Source organism: Microcaecilia unicolor, chromosome 11, assembly GCF_901765095.1.
Source record: "Microcaecilia unicolor chromosome 11, aMicUni1.1, whole genome shotgun sequence".
Taxonomy (NCBI): Eukaryota; Metazoa; Chordata; class Amphibia; order Gymnophiona; family Siphonopidae; genus Microcaecilia; species Microcaecilia unicolor.
Window position 1 is genome coordinate 121,955,859 of NC_044041.1, and position 14,624 is coordinate 121,970,482.

The 14,624-nt window shown below is 50.3% G+C and overlaps 1 protein-coding gene across 1 annotated transcript in view; it reads right to left on the reverse strand.

Annotated features, from left to right (window-relative positions):
* Window positions 1-51: 51 nt before the first annotated feature.
* Window positions 52-14,624, reverse strand: part of SCYL1 (SCY1 like pseudokinase 1) — a 110,615-nt gene continuing 96,042 nt past the window's right edge. Inside the window, exons 17-18 of the mRNA XM_030217804.1 lie at window positions 2,430-2,511; window positions 52-1,564 (exon numbers count right to left, since the gene is read on the reverse strand). Coding sequence (XP_030073664.1) covers window positions 1,440-1,564; window positions 2,430-2,511 — 207 coding nt within the window. The 3' untranslated portion in view covers window positions 52-1,439. The remainder of the gene's footprint in view (window positions 1,565-2,429; window positions 2,512-14,624) is intronic.

The window sequence follows — 14,624 nt, forward strand, 5'->3', positions numbered from 1 at the left end:
ATATATTCCCAAAATTCTAACAAAAACAAGAAGGTAAGCAGAGAGCAAAAGGATTATAAATCAGATCTTTATATGACTCATCAATTGTACAGAAAGACAGCTTTCATTTGTACAGAATAAATATCCTAAATACTAGAAAAGACCAGTACCCCTCTAAAGACCTTCCACATTTTATAACAAGTCTGTAAAGGTGGCTCAGGTTCTCATACATCCCACCCAAAAAGGGTAAAATGACATAAAACTGCTTTCCACTCACTACTGTTCAAGTCCTCTTACCATTAGCCTCAGCTCTGACTGTATATTACATTTTCTTATTGCCTGTTTTCTTTTCTGGTTTCCTGTCTCTCTCCCCTCAGTAGTTCCTGCATCTCTGGTTATTGTCCTCCTGCCTGCTCATCTCTCTCCACTCGGCGGATCCAGCATCTCTGATTATTGTCTCTGTTTTCCTCTGTCCCTCTTAACTCCCTCAATAGTTATTTTTCATTCTTCCTCCTTGTCTACCCTGTTGAATTCAACATTAGGAATGATTTATTTACTTTTCCCCTCAGGATTTCCTTTTCTTTAATAATAATATCTTCAATTAATCGCTTCATAATATGCCTGGCTCTGTGAGACTCAGCTCACATAAATATCTCCATATGCCCCATTTGCTAAACTCCATTTTAACAGCCCACCTGTGATAGATCTAAGCTGGGAGACACTGGACAGTTACACTCAGAAGTTTTTCTTGTATGGACTGGCTTTTAGTTTGCCAAGAATACTAGTACAGCATTTACAGCAAAGTCCTATTAAATGAAGGCAGATGAAACCTCCCCCACCCCACCCAGAGGAAAAACAGATGTGCCCACAAAAAAACAAGATCTGAATCCTGTTCCTTCAATATTTAATCTGAGGTAGTGGCGTAGCCAAGACTAATTTCCTGGCTAGTTCAAACTGAACATGTGCTGGCACTGGCTGCTGGGTGGAGTAGATGTGGGAGATTGGTGGGGAGGTGTGCTTTCTCTTTCATATACATACTTCCAGTCAATGCAGCCAGTGGCTCTGTCTCCTAGCCCGTGAGTGAGCCTGAATCCCATGGCTACATCCTGATTCACTGAAACCCAACCTAAGCCTATTCTTCTGCATCCAAGCATGTCCATTAGGCTTTCAGAAGCTTTATGGTCTGCGCAAGGATATAACAGGTTTGTAGGTATTATGCACGCAGGCTCTCAGAGGAAGAGGAATGCTGAGCAGCATCTGTTATTCCCATTGCTGCCAATAGAAGAGCTAGCTCAGAGTTTTGGCCTTGTTAAAAGGGCTGCTCCTCCAGCCCTAGCCTAAAAGGAGAATCAAGCCTTAAGAATCACAAGCACAGAGAGGGGAAGGAGAGGCAGCAGAGTAGAACAAATCATGGATTCTCCCCCTTCAGGATACTCCTCAGCCTATGCAGATGCTCCTATTCAGTCCACTTTACGAGCCCCGAGTTTCATGGGACCTCTGGTAGCCTTTCGTTCAGCCCTTTTGGCATCCATCTCACGCTGCCGGTCCTCGCGCTTCTTCCGGGCAAGCTCGGCTTTACTTGGTCCTGAAGGCAAAAGGAAGACCAGGTCACATATAAGAACAAAGTTCGCCCCTAGCGGCCTGCTGCTACAAAGTAAAAACACTGAGAGCCAGATGCACTAAAAAAAACGTTAGAGCCCTTCTTTCACTCAGCTGAGAGACCTGAAAGCCTCTGAGCCAATCACAACGTGTTTAGCTCAGCTAAACGCACTGTGATTGGCTGAGAGACTTCCGGGTCTCTCAGCTGAGTGAAGCACGGCCAAAAAGGAAGTTTGTTTTATTCCGGGGTCCAGAAAAGAGCCTGCAGCATCGGAGCCTGTTTGAATTTTTTTTTTTAGAACGTCCATAAAGGACGCTCCTGACGAGCACTTTGGTTGTTTATCGGGTGGAGCACTCCCATAATGGCCATCCATGACGAGTACCCCCCCCCCCCCCCCGATATATATATATTTTTTTACATTTTATGAAGTTTTCCAATTCCACGCAGCCCCAACGAGAGGTAGATTTTCCACCGTTTTCCAGCATTAAGACAATCGGAAAACGTTAGTGCATCTCATTACAATAGGGGTTTCTACACAATTAGCTCATCTGCATTCCGTTTTTGTTAGCTGCTACCATTGTCGTCGTCAGAAAAAAGTATTTAGTGCATGCCAGGGTTTACTACTTGCTCGTTAATGGCTCGTTAAGTTTAGTGCATCTGGCCCTGAATTCTGAAGAGAAGATGAATGAAGGAGACAGGGAACAAATAGAGAAAACAGATCAAGAAAGAAACAGAGACAGAATAGAGGAAGACAGAATGCATTCTAAGATGGGAATATTTGAGGACAACTATACTCAGTTACATCATCAAAACCTAAGCACACACACATAAAAATTAAATAGTTCCAAACCTCTATCTGTATCTACTGATTCCCAGTTCTCCTCAGAACCCCAGTCCCCAGCAGCATCAGTGCCCCAGGATGTCTCAACTTTCTAAAGCAGAAAAAGAGAGAACAGCAATATCTTGACCTCTAAACAATTCAAGTTTCACACCTATTTTGTAACAAATTTCCCTATCCATTCATCCCACCCCGATAAGTATTTCATTATAACATATCGCTGTATCCACTGCCTCTCCCCCATAGTCCAGCCCTATAACATCCCCATATCCATTTACTCCATCGTGTTTTTCTCACTGAAATACATTCCCACAACCGTTACTCCACCCTGCATCTCACACAAAACACATCCCTGTAAGACCATTCACCCCTTTCTGTACCACAACCCCCTATTCATTCACTCACCATCCTTGGAAGAGCTCAGTACAAGCAAAACTTTTTCTGGTTTTTGGATTCAACTGCTTTGCTGATTTTTTTTTTTTTCTTTTTAACATTACGTGTCAGTTGCTTCATTTTTAGAAGGGGATTTCAAGAGGAAAGAGGTTTTTATTGCAGGAGTGTTTTTTTCTAACTTTTAATATTAAAAGTTCTAGCTTTTAACTTTTGAAAGGGCAACTATGATAAACTGCGGAAAATGTTTTAAAAAAAGCTAAAAGGAACAGCTACAAAGTTTAAGAGTTTAGATCAGGCATGGACGTTGTTTAAAAATACCATCGTGGGAGCCCAGTTCTTAAAAAGCAGGATAAAAGTTGGCTTAGCCATGGTTGGAAACAGGATACTGGTCTGGATGGACCATTGGTCTGACCTAGTATGACTGTTCTTATGTTCAAACCTTCAACACTCAGACATCTGACATAATGCTGTTCTCCTTCCCTCACTACCCTACACTTACTGTCTTCTTTCTCTCTGCCTTGTTAGCTCTCCTCCTTTCCTCTCCAGATTATCATTTCTAGATTTTTTTTTATTCTTAGTAAATAGCTTTGCTGTATTATCAAGCCTGTGTAAATAAATATCAAAAAGGTAGCAGGATGGTGAAACGACAATCAGCATGGTTAAAAAGTAAAATGAAAGAGACTATTACAGTCAAAAGGATATCTTTCAAAAAATGGCAAAAAGGATCCAAATGAAGAAAACAGGAAGCGACATAAGCACTGGCAAATTAGATGCAAGGCACTGATAAGGAAGAACATAAGAACAAAAACTTGCAAAAAATTTTTCAGGTACAGTGATGTGAAAAAGTCTTTACCCTCCCCCAGGAAGTGAATGATACATACCTGTAGCAGGTGTTCTCTGAGGACAGCAGGCTGATTGTTCTCACGACTGGGGTGACGTCCGCGGCAGCCCCCACCAACCGGAAAAAGCTTCGCGGGACGGTCGGCACGCAGGGCACGCCCACCGCGCATGCGCGGCCGTCTTCCCGCCCGTGCGCGACCGCTCCCGCCAGTTGAATGACTAGCAAAAAAGATGAAACACACAACTCCAAAGGGGAGGAGGGAGGGTAGGTGAGAACAATCAGCCTGCTGTCCTCGGAGAACACCTGCTATAGGTATGTATCATTCACTTTCTCCGAGGACAAGCAGGCTGCTTGTTCTCACGACTCGGGTATCCCTAGCTCTCAGGCTCACTCAAAACAAGAACCCAGGTCAATTGAACCTCGCAACGGCGAGGGTACAACAGAAAATTGACCTACGAAGAACAACTAACTGAGAGTGCAGCCTGACCAGAATAAATTCGGGTCCTGGAGGGTGGAGTTGGATTTACACCCCAAACAGATTCTGCAGCACCGACTGCCCGAACCGACTGTCGCGTCGGGTATCCTGCTGGAGGCAGTAATGTGATGTGAATGTGTGGACAGATGACCACGTCGCAGCCTTGCAAATCTCTTCAATAGTGGCTGACTTCAAGTGGGCCACCGACGCTGCCATGGCTCTAACACTATGAGCCGTGACATGACCCTCAAGAGCCAGCCCAGCCTGGGCGTAAGTGAAGGAAATGCAATCTGCTAGCCAATTGGAGATGGTGCGTTTCCCGACAGCGACCCCTAGCCTGCTAGGGTCGAAAGAAATAAACAATTGGGCGGACTGTCTGTGGGGCTGTGTCCGCTCCAAGTAGAAGGCCAATGCTCTCTTGCAGTCCAATGTGTGCAACTGACGTTCAGCAGGGCGGGTATGCGGCCTGGGGAAGAATGTTGGCAAGACAATTGACTGGTTAAGATGGAACTCCGACACCACCTTCGGCAGGAACTTTGGGTGGGTGCAGAGCACTACTCTGTTATGATGAAATTTGGTATATGGAGCGTGAGCTACTAGGGCTTGAAGCTCACTGACCCTACGAGCTGAAGTAACTGCCACCAAGAAAATGACCTTCCAGGTCAAGTACTTCAGATGGCAGGTATTCAGTGGCTCAAAAGGAGGTTTCATCAGCTGGGTGAGGACGACGTTGAGATCCCATGACACTGTGGGAGGCTTGATAGGGGGCTTTGACAAGAGCAAGCCTCTCATGAATCGAACTACTAAGGGCTCCCCAGAGATGGCTTTACCTTCCACACGATAATGGTAAGCACTAATCGCACTAAGGTGATTCCTTACAGAGTTGGTCTTGAGACCAGACTCTGATAAGTGCAGAAGGTATTCAAGCAGGTTCTGCGCAGGACAAGAACGAGGTTCTAGGGCCTTGCTCTCACACCAAACGACAAACCTCCTCCACTTGAAAAAGTAACTCTTTTTAGTGGAATCCTTCCTACAGGCAAGCAAGACACGGGAGACACCCTCAGACAGACCCAACGCAGCGAAGTCTACGCCCTCAACATCCAGGCCGTGAGAGCCAGGGATTGAAGGTTGGGGTGCAGCAACGCTCCGTCGTTCTGCGAGATGAGAGTCGGAAAACACTCCAATCTCCACGGTTCTTCGGAGGACAACTCCAGAAGAAGAGGAAACCAGATCTGACGAGGCCAAAAGGGCGCGATCAGAATCATGGTGCCGCGGTCTTGCTTGAGCTTCAGTAAGGTCTTCCCCACCAAAGGTATGGGAGGATAAGCATACAGGAGGCCGGTCCCCCAATGAAGGAGAAAGGCATCTGACGCTAGCCTGCCGTGTGTCTGAAGTCTGGAACAGAACAGAGGCAGCTTGTGGTTGGTCCGAGAGGCGAAAAGGTCCACCGAGGGGGTGCCCCACTCTCGGAAGATCTTGCGTACCACTCTGGAATGGAGCGACCACTCGTGCGGTTGCATGACTCTGCTCAATCTGTCGGCCAGACTGTTGTTTACGCCTGCCAGGTACGTGGCTTGGAGGAGCATGCCGAACCGGCACGCCCAACGCCACATCCCGACGGCTTCCTGACACAGGGGGCGAGATCCGGTGCCCCCCTGCTTGTTGACGTAATACATTGCAACCTGATTGTCTGTCCGAATTTGGATAATTTGGTAGGACAGCCGATCTCTGAAAGCCTTCAGTGCGTTCCAGATCGCTCGGAGCTCCAGGAGGTTGATCTGCAGATCCTTTTCCTGGAGGGACCACAGACCCTGGGTGTGAAGCCCATCGACATGAGCTCCCCACCCCAGGCGAGATGCATCCGTCGTCAGCACTTTCGTGGGCTGCGGAATTTGGAATGGACGTCCCAGGGTCAAATTGGTCCGAATGGTCCACCAGAGCAGTGAAATGCGGCAACTGGTGGAGAGGCGGATGACATCTTCTAGATTCCCGGTGGCTTGGAACCACTGGGAAGCTAGGGTCCATTGAGCAGATCTCATGTGAAGACGAGCCATGGGAGTCACATGAACTGTGGAGGCCATATGACCCAGAAGCCTCAACATCTGCCGAGCTGTGACCTGCTGAGACGCTCTGGTCTGCGAGGCCAGGGCCAGGAGATTGGTGGCCCTCGCTTCGGGAAGGTAGGCCTGAGCCGTCTGGGCATTCAGCAGAGCTCCTATGAATTCCAGAGACTGTGTTGGCTGGAGATGGGACTTTGGGTAATTTATCACAAACCCCAGCAGCTCCAGAAGTCGAGTAGTGCACTGCATAGACCGGAGGGCTCCCGCCTCCGAGGTGTTCTTGACCAGCCAATCATCGAGATATGGGAACACGTGCACTCCCAGCTTGCGTAGGTAGGCCGCTACCACCACGAGGCACTTTGTAAACACTCGTGGGGCAGAGGCGAGCCCAAAGGGCAGCACACAATACTGAAAGTGCCGTGCGCCCAGGCGGAATCTGAGATACTGTCTGTGAGCTGGCAGTATCGGGATGTGAGTGTATGCGTCCTTTAAATCCAGGGAACATAGCCAATCGTTTTTCTGAATCATTGGCAGAAGGGTGCCCAAGGAAAGCATCCTGAACTTTTCTTTGACCAGGAATTTGTTCAGGCCTCTCAGGTCTAGGATGGGACGCATCCCCCCTGTTTTCTTTTCCACAAGGAAGTACCTGGAATAGAATCCCTGCCCTTCCTGCCCGGGTGGTACGGGCTCGACCGCATTGGCGCTGAGAAGGGCGGAGAGTTCCTCTGCAAGTACCTGCTTGTGATGGGAGCTGAAAGATTGAGCTCCCGGAGGACAATTTGGTGGCAGGGAGGCCAAATTCAGGGCGTATCCGCACCGCACTATTTGGAGAACCCACTGGTCGGAGGTTATGAGAGGCCACCTTTGGTGAAAAAATTTTAACCTCCCCCCGACCGGCAGATCGTCCGGTACGGACACTTTGAGGGCGGCTATGTTCCCGTGGATCCAGTCAAAAGCCCGTCCCCGGCTTTTGCTGTGGAGGCACAGGGGGCTGCTTAGGCGCACGCTGTTGACGAGAACGAGCGCGCTGGGTCTGTCCCTGTGCCTGACGAGGCCTTCGGGCCGGCTGGTTGTACCTACGCTTTGCAAAAGAATAGGGTGCAGCCTGCCGGGCCAGGGAAAAACGTCCACCTGCTGAGGTGGATGCTGAAGGCGCCCGGTGGGAGAGCTTGTCGAGGGCGGTTTCCCGCTGATGCAGTTGGTCCACCAGCTGCTCGACCTTCTCACCAAAAATATTATCCCCCCGGCAAGGGACGTCGGCCAGTCTCTGCTGGGTGCGGTTGTCCAGGTCAGAGGCACGCAGCCATGAGAGCCTGCGCATCACTATACCTTGGGCCGCAGCACGAGAAGCCACGTCACAGGTGTCATAGATACCCCTGGACAGGAACTTTCTGCACGCCTTCAGCTGCCTGACCACCTCCTGATAAGGCCTGGACTGCTCCGGCGGGAGCTTATCGACCAGGTCCGCCAGTTGCTGCACATTGGTCCGCATGTGGATGCTCATATAGAGCAGGTATGACTGGATGCGGGTCACGAGCATGGAGGATTGGTAGGCCTTCCTCCCAAACGAGTCCAGAGTGCGAGACTCCCGCCCCGGGGGCGCCGAGGCGGTATCCCTCGAACTCCGTGCCCTCTTGAGAGCAGAATCCACGACCGCCGAGTCATGGGGCAGTTGGGGCCGCATTAACTCTGGGTCAGAGTGGATCCTGTACTGGGACTCTGCCTTCTTGGGAATGGTGGGGTTAGTTAACGGTCGCACCCAGTTCCGAAGCAGTGTCTCCTTGAGGACATTGTGCAGCGGTACCGTGGAGGACTCTCTAGGTGGTGATGGATAGTCGAGGACCTCGAGCATCTCGGCCCTCGGCTCTTCCACAGAGACCATGGGGAAGGGAATGCTGATAGACATATCCCGCACAAAGGAGGCAAAGGAGAGACTCTCAGGAGGTGAGAGCTTCCTCTCCGGTGAAGGCGTGGGGTCCGAGGGAAGGCCCGTAGACTCCTCTGAGGAGAAATATCTAGGGTTCTCCTCTTCCCCCCACGAGGCCTCATCCTCGGTATCGGACATAAGCTCATGTAGCTGAGTCCTGAACCGGGCCCGGCTCGACGTCGAGGCACCGAGGTCTCGGTGTCGTTGAGCGGTGGACTCCCGCGCCGGCGGGGACGGAGCTCCCTCCATCGACGTCGACGGGGACTCCACCTGCGTAGCAGTCGAGACCGGCGCCGCAAGCGGCGTCGGTGTCGACGGCCCCGGCGCCGGGCTACAGCTCGCCGGCGCCACAGACACTGGCGCATAAGCCCTTCCAGGATCCCCGGAAGGATGGCTCTGAGGCACTCGTCCAGGCCCGCTGCCGGGAAAGGCGGTGGGGCCGGTAGGGGTGTCGGCGCCAGAAGCTGGTGGGGGCCAGGAGACGGCACCGAGGTGCCGGAACCCTGACGCATCGGTACCTCCACAACCGACGGGGACCTCTCCTCTCGACGTGGACGCTTCGGCGTAGCCTCCTCTCCGATGTCCGGATGCACCGAGGGCGACCGGTGACGACGCTTCTTATCCTTCTTGCGTTGCACGTCACCGGCGCCGGGAGGTATGGAGGAGGAGGAGGACGATCCCCCTCGGTCTCGAGGAGCCGGGTCAGACAGGGTTCGGTCCCGTGGACCACGGGCTGAGGGAGTGACCGGGGCAGACTGCCCACGCGGCCTCTCACCTCTACCCTCACCGGAGGACCGGCGGGCCGACGGGACCTGTTCTCCTGGGGTCGATGCCATCGGTGCCGATGTCTCGGGCATCGATACCGGTACCGAAGGACCGGGCGTCGATACCGATGCCGTCGAGGTCGACGTCGAGGGGCCGGCGCAAGTTCCAAAAAGACGGTCCCGTAGAACTTGCCTCGCAACGGTTTCCGGAGACCGAGACACAGGGGACACGACTTGAGATTGTGCTCCGGCCCGAGGCACTGGAGGCACCAAGCGTGGGTGTCGGTCTGCGAGATCGGCCGGCCGCACCAACCACACTTTTTAAATCCACTCGGGACCTTCGAGGACATCGACGGAAAAATCGCGTCGGCGAAGTCAAAGTCGTCGATGGTGGCGGAAATCACACCTCGAAAAAGGGGAAAAACGACCGTGCGGCCACTAGGCCGCAACGCGGCGTCCCCGCTAGAAGCGAGGGAAAAAGGGGAGCGCGTGCTCCACACGCTCAGGTTTTTTTTTTTTTTTTTTTTTTTTTAAAGAAAACCGGTATACAAACCAAAGAGAAAAAAGAAACGAAAAATCAAACGATTCGCGTAAACGCGATCGACTTTCCGGCGGCTGAGAATAGAGAGAGCGGCAAAGCACGACTCTCTCCAGACGCGGAAAAAAAGGAACTGGCGGGAGCGGTCGCGCACGGGCGGGAAGACGGCCGCGCATGCGCGGTGGGCGTGCCCTGCGTGCCGACCGTCCCGCGAAGCTTTTTCCGGTTGGTGGGGGCTGCCGCGGACGTCACCCCAGTCGTGAGAACAAGCAGCCTGCTTGTCCTCGGAGAACTAAAGTTACCTAACACCCATGTGAAAGTAACTGCCACCTAAACATAACTGATTTTGCACCACCTTTAGCAGCAATAATTGCAATGCTTTCTATAATTTGATATCAGTCTTTGACATGGCTATTGAGGAATCTTAGCCTACTCTTCTTTACCGAACTACTATAATTCAAAACACGTTCATAGATTTTTGTGCATAAACTGACTAGGCCAGTGGTTCCCAAACCAGGTCCTGGAGGCACCCCACCTAGTCAAGTTTTCAGTATATCCACAATGAATATTCATGAGATAGATCTGCATACAGTAGAGGCAGTGCATGCAAACCTCTCGTATGAATATTTATTGTGGGTATCCTGACAACCTGATTAGCTGGGGTGCCTCCAGGACCAGGTTTGGGAACCACTACACTAGGCTGATCTAAAACTTTAATTTTGTTTCTCCTCAGTCATTTAGATGTAGACTTTTTGAATCATTGTTTTTCTGCCTAACCCAATTACATTTCAGCCAGCTCTAGCTCACAGACAACTAGACATTCTCCTTAAACATTTTCTGGTACAGTGCAGAATTCATAGGTCCTTCATGAATGTAAAGTTTTCCAGGTCCTTAGGCAGCAAAGCCTCAGGAGAGCTGGAAAACCATCATACTACCACCACCATGTTTGACTGTTGGTATGAGGGTCTTACTATGGTACACTGTATTTGGTTTACTCTGGACATGATGGGACCTGTTTTGTCCAAACAGCTCCACTTTTTATTTGTCTGTCCATAGAACAGGCCTTGACAAATTTTCTTAGTGTAAACCCCCTGGTGGTGGAGCGATGTTACTATAGTTTAGGAAAATGGATGTTAACAAGTGCCTATGATAACAGGTTTTACAGTAAAACTCACACCAAAACTGGGGATTTAACATAAAAAATAAATGTATTATAGCATTAATGAATGGGTGTTAAGTAGCTATAATCTTTCTTCCAACTCAACAAAACTTATACAAACTAATTTTAGGCTTTCAGAGATATGGCATAGGACATCATCACAGGAACATTAACATTCACTTCACTAATTTTGTACAGTTGAATCAGTTTTCATTAAAGGACTGGACACTATGCAATCCCCTTTTTGTCGTTCAGGTTCAGAAGCAACTCTACCTGTCACAGGATTTCAAAACAGTTAAGTACTTTCTTTTCCTTCTCTCTCTCTCTATTTTTTATTTCTCTTACAATTCTGTATACGTTAAGTATGCACACTTGTGTTATTTAATTACTTAGCTTTCTCTTCTTCTTTTATCTCTCTTGCGTTGGCCAACTATTATACTGTGCCCTCCAATCTTCTGAGGTTTAGCGGGTAAGCAGCATTCCCTCTTGGGGACAACACCTGTCTCCCTAACTTTCATTAAATGAAAGGAGGGAAACCCCTATCTATCTTCCTTTGTACCTAATTCTCATATATAGTAATTTTGTACAAGTAGAGAACAATGTTTCCAACTGCACTTGAACAATCCAGAGCTGAGAAGGGAATTCTAAAGTCAGTCAGGCCAGGCTGCTAGTCTTTGCAGCTGTGACACTTACCTCCCTAAAGCTTTAGCAAACTTGAAAGTACATTTGGCGTTGTGTCTTATTCCCTCGTATAGACCTTGGGCTCAAAGACACAAGAGCTGAGGATACATATACAGTACAGTCTTGATGATCCGTGCTTTGCTAATCCTACCATCTGGCATATCTGACAGACCCCACACCAGTGACATCATCGCGTTGCCATTAAGAAGTGCACAGATTCTCTTCCTGCTTTCCGACTTCACATGAAGGAAGACATCTTTGAGCCATGTTTGAGCTGAGACCATGCTTCTCTGCAAGACTCCTTCATAAACCCCTCATCTGAAATAAGAAGCGCATGGTTTCTCCTCCTGTTTGTGTTTTGAGCCAATGCTTTTATGCATGAATATTTGCATCTGGCACCCCATGTTTGTAGCGAGGGAACCTTTGACACCATGCTTTCATGCATTAATTTTTTTTAAATCTTTGTTCTATTCAAGAGAACCATAATTTTTGGACCTAGGACCCCGGTTTTAAAGTGAGGGAACCATTGAAAAAGTTTAAACCTGAGACCCTGCTTTTATAACATTAACGCATGGCACTAATTTTTGGGCCTGGGACTCTTGTGCAGCGAGGGAACCTTTGAAAAAGTTGTGAGCCCTTACCTTGATTTTATAGCATGGTATCTCACTGATAGGTGACGTCCACGGCAGCCCCTCCAATCGGACTCTCGGGAGGAGAAAGCTGCCTTTCAGGGGAAGGAGTGGGATCAGAAGGCAGGCCATCAGACTCCTCGTCAGAGAAATATCTGATGTCCTCCTCCTCCTCCCACTAGGCCTCACCATTGGTATCAGACACAAGTTCACGGACCTGTGTCTGAAGCCGTGCCCGGCTCGACTCCGTGGAACCATGGCCACAGTGGGAGCGTCGAGAGTTAGACTCCCTCGCCCGCACCGGCGAAGCTCCCTCCGCCGACGTCGTCGGGGAGCCTTCCTGGGAGGTGACCGCAGTCGGTACCGCAAGCGGCACCGATGTCGGAGACCTCACCCCGGGCAAGGGGCCAGCTGGCGCCTCACTCGACGGTACCGGGGGCGCAAGCACCCCCGGTACCGGAGGGGAAGGGCGCAACAGCTCTCCCAGGATCTCTGGGAGGACGGCCCGGAGACTCTCGTGCAGAGCGGCTGTGGAAAAAGACGTGGAAGCCGATGCAGGCATCGATGTCAGAGTCTGTTCCGGGCGTGGAGGCTGTTCCGGGCTGTCCATAGTGGAGCGCATCGACACCTCTTGAACAGAGGGTGAGCGGTCCTCTCGGTGCCGATGCCTACTGGGTGCCGACTCCCTCGGCGACCCAGAGCTCTCGGTGCCGATACGGGAAGGGGACCGGTGTCGATGCTTCTTCGACTTTTTGGAACGAAGCATGTCACCGGAGCTTCCCGGCACCGACGAGGACGTAGAATCCAGCCGTCGCTTCCTCGGGGCCGAGGCCGAAGAAGGTCGGTCTCGGGGGGGGGTGGGGCTGTACCGCAGGAGCCCTCAGGGTAGGGGGAGACCCACCCGAAGGCTCACCGCCACCAGCAGGGGAATGGACAGTCCTCACCTGCACTCCAGTCGAAGCACCACCGTCCGACGACATCAGAAGTGGAGGTCCCGGTACCACCGACGCCGCCTTCCGATGTCTCAGCCCCGATGCAGAGGGTCGATGCCTCGATGCACTCGATGCAGTCGCGGCCGAGGACGGAGGTCTGGACGCTGTCGACGTCGATGCACTCGATACTCCCGGTGCCGATGCCGACAAAGAGCCCGAGAACAAAACGTTCCACTGGGCCAATCTCGCTACCTGAGTCCGCTTTTGTAAAAGGGCGCACAGACTACAGGCCTGCGGGCGGTGCCCAGCCCCCAGACACTGAAGACACGACGCGTGCCTGTCAGTGAGCGAGATTACCCGGGCGCACTTCTTGAAGCCGCTGGGAGACTTCGATGACATGGGCGGAAAAATCATGCCGGCGAGATCAAAACTCGTGATTGCGTAAGGCACCAAAAAGAGGGGGAGAGAAATACGACCCGAGGCCTCAAAAGGGCCTACCCCGAAGACGAAAAGAAACTTACCGGGGCAAAAACTGAAAAAAGAGGAAAGGGAAAAAGACCGAAAAGGTCTTCTTCCAAAATCCTTTTTTTTTTTTTTTTGAGCGAAAAGTCAAAAGAGACGCGCAAGGTCAACTTAAGGGGCGCAAACGGCGTAACACGACCGTACCGAGCACGGACAAAAGAAGACTGGCCGGCACGAGCCGGTTTCGGGCGGGAAGACGGCCGCGTATGCGCGGTGCGCATTGGCGCGCGAGGGCTAGCAAAGGCTTTTGCTAGTGAAGATTCCGATTGGAGGGGCTGCCGTAGACGTCACCCATCAGTGAGAACAAGCAGCCTGCTTGTCCTCGGAGAATGAAAGTGCTAAAGAAAGTGAATACTAAAGATGCTTTGATCTGAGTTCATGCTTTTGCAGAAATTTTTGGACCTGCGCTATGTGACCCGAGAGCCTACTTTTCCTGACAGGCTCCATTTTATACCCAAGGCCATGCTTTTGCAGAAATGAAATCATGGTAGAATTCTTCTTGTGCACGAGTTTTATGCAGTACCATATGTTCACATACCGTATTCCTGTTTGTTCTTTTACATTTACAGCACTTTCTCACTCTCACTCTTAGATCCGGAGGGTTTTCTGTTGCAATTCTGTCGTCTTGATTTCTGATTCAAACGGTACTGTTATTGATTGGAGAAGGCAACTTCAGTGAGGCTGAACATGCAGTGATCTTGAGAAATGGGGCTCTGCTTGGTCCTGTATTTCTGTATATGCAGTTGATAAATATGGTTTCCCCTGCTCGGTTCTGTACCTGTACAGTACTGTATTTCTGTTCATATTGTCTGCTGCACAATTGCTGTGCCTACTGCTCTGTATTTGTGCTCAAACTGCCTGCTGTACAATTTAAACATTTTTTTTGTTGCTGATTAGTGCTAATAAACAATATTTTAATTAAAGATACCCTACGCCTGTTCTTCATGCATAAAGTATTTTTCCAGTGCACTTTTTGAGGGGTTACCACTGTTTTCCGTATTATCCGACTTTTCACTTATCCGACATCAGGCCGGTCCCATTTACATCGGATTATCAAGACTGTACTATAGGCACCCAGACTAGAACCGGACCACAGAATCTGATGCCGTGACGGGGTTTTTGGAGCCCAGCGTCTGTCCAACAGAACCATTGGTGGGGTAAGTAAAGACTATGGGGAATTCCTTATGAAAATGTGTTAGAGAGCATCGGATGCAGTATGAACAGTTGCAAAAGAAAAGAAATGATATTGCAAATAAGTCTAAGAGTCCTAGCAACAAGATGCTGCG